This window comes from Fopius arisanus, unplaced genomic scaffold, assembly GCF_000806365.1.
Source record: "Fopius arisanus strain USDA-PBARC FA_bdor unplaced genomic scaffold, ASM80636v1 scaffold00210, whole genome shotgun sequence".
NCBI classification, from domain to species: Eukaryota; Metazoa; Arthropoda; class Insecta; order Hymenoptera; family Braconidae; genus Fopius; species Fopius arisanus.
In genome coordinates, this window is record NW_011887949.1 from 7036 (window position 1) to 17285 (window position 10250).

Here is a 10250-nt window from a genome sequence, read left to right on the forward strand (position 1 = left end):
ACATGGAATATGGGACTTGTTGGTGGATGTCACAATGCAACGAGAAAATCTCTTGACTCGAACCCGGAGAATTAATGTCGCTAAAGTTGGAATAAGTTGTAAAGAGTAAGAAAAAAAAAATATTAGATTTTAAAAAACTGGTAATTGATCCAAACAACTCGTTATTTATTATCACATGAAAATTTTACACATAATGTATACATGACAATCAACTGGTGCTCGTAATTCACCGATTATCGAAATTCATTACTTTGTGAATTTCAGAATCAACAATACATTTAAAAAGTTTTAAAGATATAGTATCCTCCATTTTTTGTTAATATATTCCCATATTCAAATTGTATTGAAACAGGGAAAAAAAACTTGAATGAGCTTCGCTGAAAAATTTGTACATTAGTTTTCCTTCTGGCCTCCATTTTTCATTGTCCGTGAGAAATTAAACGACCAGAAACGTGTTAATAACATCTACAAAAAGGACTGCAAAATTCCCTTGGCAGAAAATTTTCTCATACATCGACATTTCTCCCGTGTCGTCTTGATTAAAACTTTTTCCCCTTATTTTTAAATTACTCATTATAGCTCTAATGGAGCTCTCAATAATAGGGTAGCATAAAATGGGATAGTGAGTGAAAACGACGTGTGCCTTAAAGCGCATATTATTGAACTAGATTAAAAACTTCATGAAGACCAAACAATACGAGAACTTAAACCGGTAAATTTTATTCTCGTCAATTTGACCAAGTACTTCCCAGAAACTTGTAAAAAACATTGAAAAATGAGAAGGTCTCTGCAATAACTCATGAAATATTTCTTCTGATGAATATTTCGACCAGAGTTGGGGATAAATTCAAATAATAGTGAAATCTTGTCTGCCAGAGTTAATCTTCTCACAAATTGACCGTGAATTCATCCTGAATGTCTGAACATGACTCTCCCCAGTGCTATGACGCCACCGTATTGACGTTGTCCTGAATCGCCCTGAAATGAATACGCAACCATTAATTCAATGTACCGCCAATGAGTGTGATTTGAAATTCTGGGTGGATTCGGTGAGGCGGGACTTGAAATAATCCCCATAGAAATAGCTCAACCGAAGAGTTTATTCCCCCGAGATTCACCGTCACTTGCAACAATGAAGTTAAGCTCGGTTGGTCACCATCCGGATTTTCCATTTTCCACAGCGCCAATTTTCTGTCCACTCACTTCATTTCAATTTCCATAAAAACATATTCTTCACTGTAAACACTCTGCCAATAAAATTTACATAAGAGAAATAACCATTGAGCTGTTTTTTATTTTTTGCTTTTCATCCAAAATTTTATCCCTGTGTGACTGCCAAGTGGAATTTTATTCAACTCCAGTTTAACTGGAGACCGAGTGCTAATCTCACCCAACATCACTAGAATGCAAATGCAAATATTGCTGTGTCGGTACACCTGAGGGGCTCAACCGTAAAAATCGTACTATCGGGCAAATGTTGATTGCTGGGTAAACTTTTGGGAGAGTAAACCAAAATAATACGTTCGTTTATTCAGCCTTTATCTCACGTCGCCATGATACCGGGCTTTTTCATCGAGAATCTACGGAAAAATTGTCTACGAGAGACTATAGCAACAATTGAGATTATGAAATAAAATCAATTATAAAATGAATTTTGCATGGATAATACAACATAAAGATAATGCATCACAATATTAGGATTGATATTATCATTAAAAATATTGTTGGTAATGATATTATACCGTCAATATATCATTGATAGAAATATCACAAACTCAAAATGTCGTCATTCGAAAGCTTCTTTATTTCGGACATTTTATCTTCATCTTTTATTTTGTCTCTGATTTGGTTTGTGGAATTCTGTGTTGCCAAGTCTTTTATTTGTTTACTTGGATATTGATTTGGTGGTCTACGCGTGTGTTATTTTCGGAGCTGTGTTATTTTCATTGTGATGTTTTCCGTTGCAGTATCATTTTGTGTATCATTTTAGTTATATAGAGCGTCAACCGCAAAAATTGATAAAAAATAAAAAAAAATTCGGAAATGTGTTTTTGAGTTGCGGATTCCCCGCAATTTCCCTCGAATTTGGTATTGAATGTTGATTTTTATTTGTAAATTGTCTAGTTAGTATTTGAAGTGCATTTCTCTTCACGTTGAGTAGAACGAAAAATATGTGGATCATGAATAATGGTGAATAATAAATTTAAGTTTTTGGGAGGCGTGGGAATTTATAATCAGGAGAGATTTGGAGTAATTAATAATGAGTATGGACTCACCAGATTGCGAACGGGCTGTGTCAGAGCGTCGAAATCCTGTCAATTCGTGCATTTGACGTGTTCTTGTATTCGAGCGACCTATCATGCAGCATCTACAGATAATTTGCTGGAAGTACACTCGAAATCTGCGAAAACATTGCAAAATTTTTCATTAACACGAAAACATTGCAAAATTTTTCATTAACACGAAAACATTGCAAAATTTTTCATTAACACGAAAACATTGCAAAATTTTTCATTAACCCGAAAACATTGCAAAATTTTTCATTAACACACCTCTCCAGTTGTACATTTTCCAATAAATCTCGATTGACAAATCTCAATTGCGTTTGATATTTCTAGTAATTTCGTTTGACAATCAAAAAATTGTCTCCACCAAACGCGAAGTCTTCAATTATTTCGGTCATGATGATTAATTCGTATTTAAATACCTCTATGCTATTGCATTAATAACAAATCATTTTTCTTAATTGAATTGAATTATTTTTATTGAATAGATAATTGAGAATAGCGAGTGGGGAATAGATAGTGAGGAAAAATGGTGAGTAAATATTTAAAATTTTCATTGCAATCACTGATTTAGGAATGAAGGCAATAGAGAATTTGTTTTTTAATGCTGAATTGACCTAAAGTTAAATCGTCGGTAAAGAGAGTATTTCTACTGGGTTATCTCGATGGATTTTCGTCAGCGGAAAATTTTCCCAGCCGTTCTACTATCGGAAAGACTTCTCGAGTGCTTTCGAAATGTTGGGTTTGAGTCACTGGACTCTGAGATATTGAGTAAGTAGCAACCAGCCAATTCTATGAATCCTTCGTGACGCAGATATCCTCCCGCATTTCTTTACAAACTTTATTCCCCAGGGACCCCTCAGGAACTTCAACACCACCAACTTTTCACCTTGATTTTAAATTAAATAAACTCTTTGCGTACTCTCTCCTCTAAAATGATTGATGTCCGTCGAATTGTCCACGGTTTCTTGAAAAATTGAAATTCATTTTCTGCAAGAGGCCATGCTACATTACCATACGATTAAAGTTTTCAATTCATTAACAAAATATTCGTTGTACACTAAACAATAATTGGATTGACAATTTAACTCCTATGGTAATGTTATATAGCCTTTAAGATATTTTTGATCCTCTCTGAAGGTATCTACATAGAGAAAAAGAATTTTTTCACCAAACAGCCAAGTGTCGGACTGAAATAAGTTTCAACTACTAGCGCAATTAATCCCGGTGAAAGTTCTCATCGATTATCTTCAATCACAATTACAATCAAGTGTCTACTCATCACGGGTGATTGTCGGTTCATCTTCTTTTTTCATCTGGATCGTTTACTTTTCAATTTAAAAGGGAAGCACTGGAGTAGTTTGTCGGGTAGAAAAAAGAGCTTTATGAGGAAATCGATAGGACGCCAGTATTTCAAGAGGATCTCTATGCAGCTGATGTTGAGTAGAATGAACTCACCTGTTGTTCATCCAATAGTATATAAGAGGATTGACCATTGCGTTTGCCATGGCCAACCAGTAGAAACTCAGATAAACGTGCTGCACGTAACTGGTGCCACCAATTCGACGCTGGTGATACAGAAGTATGAAAAACCCTTGATATGGCAGCCAACACACGCCGAATATCAGAACGACGATGATAAACATTTTCACCACCTGAAACCAAAAGTTAATAATTATTATATTGAATATCCCTAGAATTTTTTTGTGGCACTCTGAGAAAAATTTAACCAAAATTGAATATTAATAATAATAATAGGTTAATCGAATCCTTTGATAGATTAACATTAATTTACAGTTTCCTACCGGTTGGGAAGGAGAAATATATAAATATACTTTTAATGAGATAATTTAATTGTTTAGTTATATTATATTGATTTTTTGTGATTATTGAAGTGGAAAATATTTTTTGAATGTTAATTAACGATGAAAATTCTTCCTTAGGTAATCGATTATTAACAGAAAACAGATTGAATTTAATTGCTCATGTTTAATTACCTGGGATACGGGAGAAATTACTCCTTTCAATCCAGAATCTTTATATTCGCGATTATTTCGCTGGTGTGAGTATTTATATAATTAAAAGTAACAATTTATGATGGATACTGAGGTGAATGAATGACGAATGTTAATTATTGAGTGTGAATAATTAGCTTCATTATCAGAATGAGTTTTTTGTAATTATGTCCACTCGACCTGAGGCCGTAAAATTAGATCATGTGTATCCCTTGGGGGAATGGAGGTGAATTTAGTAGTTTTCGTTGGGTCAAAAATGTAGCTACGATATAACAGGGGACGAGTTTTGAATAATTCCGATGCAAATAGTGATGCTGGTGGTCTGATCGGAAATTCAGTGGAGATGATTACTAAAATGCGGACGTCAATGATGGGGAAATTGTATTACCCAATTGATTGCCATTCACATAAGTGATGGAGAATTGCGTAATTCATAAGATTATTATTAAAAAATACGTGGGAAAAATATTTGCACAAAATTTTTGGATTTTGCACTGATCTCACGGAATAATTGATTCATTTCCGGATCATTTGATTCCCCAAAAAAATCAAGAGAAATCCAGGCATGAATTTCCAATGGCTGATTAAATTCCTAAAATTACGATTATAGAATTATTAAATTGATAATTACTAATTTTATGTATTTTATTATTTTTGAAAAGTTGAGGCTTTCATTCCTGGAAATTCAGATGACAGAAGTTTTTTTTAAAATTCGGGAATTAGCCGGCAATTTTTCTAGTCTTACAACTGAAAATTTTAAATATTACCGTGCAATGATCATTTGCATGAATAATTTGCTGCAGTTCTCAGGACGTACCTTGCGTTTCGATTTCATGGATTCCTTTTGATGCTGTGTATGTTCCCCTATGGACTTGGAGCCCCATAACTTGCGACCCATCAAGGTATAGCAAACCGCCATGACTGTCATCGGGATGAGGTACGTCACCCCGAGGAATATCAGATTATATCTGCAAGAAAGATGTGAAAAGAGAAACATGAGAATAATTAACTCGAGGTGATTCAATTGCTCCTGGCCATCGTCTTTAAAGGTGTCACGTAAAAATCTCCAATAAATCAATTCCATTCTTTTGACTTCAAAAGCATTGGAACATCAAAAAATCGTTCTGACAAATTCGACTCAGTACCTGTATAAATATAAAAAATTGGGTATTTAACACTTTTATGGGATTTTAATTGCTCGCAGATAATATAGATGATATATTTTCGAACTCTGTCTATATTATTTTGAGATATTCTGTCTTTGTATTCAGATGCGGTGGAAATTGAATATTTTCACACAGTGGATTATTTGCTTAGAGTCTATTGTGCCCCACGTGGTCTCTCAGCTCGTGATGGGACCTGAATTGCCAGATAAATGCAAGTCAATACCAGTTTCTGATTGATTTTCCTTGTTTGCTACAGCAGGTCAATGACAATACCTCGAAATCATACCATTCACTATAAATTGTACACCTAATTAGGTCGAAGTACTTTCATGACTCCCGACGGTGCACCAGAACGGAATGTGCTGATTCTATTCACATGTCAACCAGCATTACTAATTTCCCTCACCACTTGTTCGCACGGTATTCATCCACCAGGAATTCAAGTCCCCCACAGAACAATTTTACAATGCAATATTCTGAGCTGATGCAATGGAACCTACAAATTTTGGAGTTTAGTGTTGAGATTTTTGGTGGTACATTCGGGGAAAATGGAACTCCCAAATGGGAGATTAATTCTCGGAACTAGACATTCATATGGTGTGCTTCTAACTTCTCTATGATTACAAGGTAACTTACATATATTCACTTCTGCTGTTTAGGTAATCACCATCGGGCCAGAGGACATAGCAGACTATCCTCGATTTTCCGTTGGAGTATCTGCAAGCAGAATTAACAAATCACCATTTACTTTGACTTCTCCATTCCTATTCAGTCAAATTGATACCTCTTCATGCAGGTGCTAAATTACCATTTGACTAGCATCGGACTTAATTAATGGACGGACCGGAACACCCGTCCCCAAAAAAAAATAATTTATTTGATTTAAATGGACCGAATGGATTTAATGGGATGTCTTGGACTGAATAGACGATTTAGAGGAAATTAATAAATGATTTTTATATAATAAAAAGTATTATTATTATTATAAATAAATAAGTTAAGTAAATAAATAAATGAAATAAATATCTTTTCATATTAAATTTTATTTTCCCTGAATTCAATTTTATTTTCCCTCAATGACGGACGAATTTTTGAAAAATTCCTGCACTTTAGTAATAATATTAATAATGATAATAATTATGAGGGTAATTTTATTTCGAGTATTCCCTGGAATGACTTGACACTTTCTACAGTTGGTAATTAATTATTAATTACTGTAATTAATAGTGATAATAATAACACTCGTTTATTGAGATTGTATTAATTTTGAAATGAAGTTAATAGCGGAAATATAATTGTTTTGATAATAAAATAGTAATTATCACCTTCTCGTGATTGTAGTAGAGTAAAGAAGACACGGAGTAGCGAGAATGACTGAAGCCACCCAGATGAGAATTAATGCAGCCACAGTTCGTCTCCGGGACATGTGATGGTGAAGTGGCCTCATGATGGCCATGTACCTACGAATAACAGATAATTTAACTATTTATTCACCCAGTGGTTCACCGACAATTACATTTGACGAACACGTGGCCGCTAACGAACCCAATAAACTGGTGGAAGTATTTGCCATTGAAGTGGAGAAAAAAAAAAATAGACGCGAAAAACTGTGGGCGCATGGATGGGATCGGATAAACTGGAGTTTAAAGATAAAACGAATAAAGTTGGGGGGAAAAATAGGGGGAATAGGAATTTATCGTTGGCCTTTGGAGGTGGTGCAAAATGTGGTCCAGGAAATGTCTGGAGCGTTTAATTCATGGCGAAGGCGGAAATGGCTCCATCGTAAATAAATAAATATGGTTAAACAAAAGTTTTAGTCACTCCCTCGGTGAAGTTTCACACTATCTCGGGATATTTGTCTCTTTAGCCTGGAGGTGTGTTAGTAATTTCGGGGTGAGTTCGATGTCCGTTTGAACGCATGTTTGATCATCAGTTTTCATTGAAGGGAGAAAACCCTCGCCACCCTGCATTTTTTCCCGTTCTTTCATCTTTCTTATTTCATCCATCCATTTTTTATTCAGATCTATTCAATACGTGGCGATAAATTTTCGAAGAAAATCGTCGTGCAATTTAGAAAATAAATGGAATCTCCGATTTTACTAGAAATTCCTGAATTTTAAAAAATGTGAAATTTCAGGGAATAATGAAAAGATCATCATCAATTCCTCCCTGAAAATGTTTTATCATTAATTATTATAATTACTCTTCTATTTTCTCTCGGCATATTAATCACAGAAACTACTGTAATCATTCGTGCGATCCGAAAGCTACGGAAAAATAATATCTCGATAGATTTAAATCAATATTAGCAGAGCGTCGACTTGAAGTTCTGTCATCCGAAAGATTTCATAATATCATAGTAATTAACACATATTTGCGCGCGACTTTTGAAAATCTAATAGGGAAATGCACTTCAGTAAATGCAGATTCACTCATGGATTGCAAAAATAAAATCCGTCAATTATCATTCAAATTGAGCTTGCCGCAACCATTATTCGGGAATTCATGCATGATTGATTTCGAAATGTTGTGTAACTTGCCAAATGTGCTCTATCAAAACCGCATAGAGATCTTTGTACTTCCGACGCATGAGCGAAGCTACTGATGACTGTATTACACGCCCACATAAATTATGTGATAGTTCAGGTGGAACTTGGACAAACAGACCAGCTCCTGCACTGGTTTCCGTCAAGACTCAAGGGATATGATGTTGGCAAAGCGAATTTCTAATTCCCCGCTACTTTCTCCCAGAAAAATTTCAAGCATTTTCATTTGTTAAGGATATTCTATGCCCTTTTCTCTGAAATTCATGTTTTTTTGCATTTCCCTGGCGAACTTATGATGGGATAAATATAACGTTCTAGCGTTTTGCTATTATAATATGTGGTGTAAACATTCTCGTGCGTTTTTTTCTCGAAATTACGGACAAATCACAGGACGAGAAGAAACGCATAAAAATTATTGCACCTTGAAACTTCGTGAGTGAGACAAAATTCAAAAACGTTATATTTTTTCACGGCAATTCAATCGATAATTTATCAGAAAAACATTTAAAATATTTAGAACGTGATTTTTGGCTATAATAGTTTCCAACTGAATCCCGGAAAAAATATCACAGGGAAAAAATATCCCACACATTCAAAACGTGTTAAAACTCGCTCAATTTAATTATTTTTTAATTTCATTATTTTTTTCGTTGTCTATTTTTTCAGGGACTCTAATTTTCCTATGGTCTATCAAATTGGGTGGGTTTTAACACGTTTTGGGTGTGTGGGCTATTTTTTCCAGGGATATTTTTTCCGCCTACCTTTCCAACTTTATTAAATTTTTACAGTAATTTTTAAGTTGCCAGTGTAAATTTAATTTTTTTATAGTAAGGGAGTTTTATTTTAAAACTACATTATTTAGACTCCACTGTAAATTTAATCGACTGCACAGCAATAACCGTAACCGCAATTGTTCAAAATTGGGAATAATCAATATGGCGATGGAGATAGGAATTATTATACAGTTTTCTCACATCAGTTGAAACATTGTGCAGTCATTGTGAAGTCATTGTGCAGTGGATATTTATGTAATCGAGTGTAATAATACGTAATGTTTCCTCTATTTTTTAAAATTTGTAGAACCCATTATTGATTCCCACTCCCACTTGAGTAGGAGAAATCGCTTTTTCCCGGGCTTTCCAAATGTCATAGCCAGAACTGTCCCGAAAGAAAAAGGAGAATTTTCCTCTCATCACTCCGATAACGAGAAAAATTATCCTGGTGAATGTCAAATTTTCTAGAGGCAGTTGATGATTAATTTTTAATTTTCCACTGTCACATTTCTCTAGGAATTTTCAAACTGATTTTCAAAAAATCTGTTTGAGTGAAAAAAATTAAATTCTCAAGGACTGAAGAATTTTTCGAGGTAAATAGGAATTAGGGTTGAGGGCTACAACACAAGAAATTTCTCCTGAAGCAAAAATATAATTTCCCGATGAAAAGACGACATCAATTGTGCGCACTCTATTATTTATGTTTCGATTGTTGTGAATAAAGCACAGTGTGGTGTGAAAATATTTAAATTCACCGAGGGCTCGAGAGTCTATGACAAAGACATTTGGATAGAAGTCTCTCTGCAGGAGAACTACATCTTCGATTTCCCGAAAAATGCTCTACGTAGAGGGAATTTCTTCAGCAAAATTCGCCATCTCTTTAGTAAAGTACAAACAGCTGAGAACTTCATCCACTTTATCTGATTCTATGATCGATGTAAAGGAGGTCAACACAGAGATCCTTGAAGCAGTTTCCATCATGCAGAATGTTTCGATCCATGATCTCGAACACCTTTGAGTGAAATCGGTAAGACGACTGTTGCAACAAGTACGCGGGATAAAAGAAAGGCTCGACGAGTAAATCGATATTCGATTGTCAAGTGTTGTAAAATGTCGACCTTATGCCCTTTTTCCCCCCAGACCGCCCCTTTCCAATCTTTTCTATTCCTATAGAGTGTATTGGATGGTGTCACCCTAGATAGCGCAGGTGAGTGGAAAAAACTAAGAAATTCCCCTCATAAACGTTCACGCAAATAATTCACCGAGCAAATCTGTAGCAAAGTGCTTTTCTAATTGTCCTTCCTTGAAGTTGGAAGGACCAAATCCCATTGGACCATTTCCAATTCACTTATGCAGAGCTCTTGTTTTTTTTTTCTCATTCTCCAAGTTTACTGCACCATGTGCGCAGATATGAGCGAGATTGAAATATTTCAACTGGAGTACTAACACCTAAACCCCCCCCCCC

General features: G+C 35.0%; 1 protein-coding gene across 5 annotated transcripts in view; it reads right to left on the reverse strand.

Moving 5' to 3' along the window:
- Positions 1-669: 669 nt before the first annotated feature.
- TkR86C (Tachykinin-like receptor at 86C) overlaps positions 670-10250 on the reverse strand; it is a 31461-nt gene continuing 21880 nt past the window's right edge. For all 5 annotated transcript variants that reach the window (XM_011314754.1, XM_011314759.1, XM_011314757.1 and 2 more), the window contains 6 exons: positions 6792-6926; positions 6103-6183; positions 5118-5268; positions 3744-3940; positions 2277-2401; positions 670-978 (listed from right to left, as the gene is read on the reverse strand). In XM_011314754.1, coding sequence (XP_011313056.1) covers positions 848-978; positions 2277-2401; positions 3744-3940; positions 5118-5268; positions 6103-6183; positions 6792-6926 — 820 coding nt within the window. In that variant the 3' untranslated portion in view covers positions 670-847. The remainder of the gene's footprint in view (positions 979-2276; positions 2402-3743; positions 3941-5117; positions 5269-6102; positions 6184-6791; positions 6927-10250) is intronic.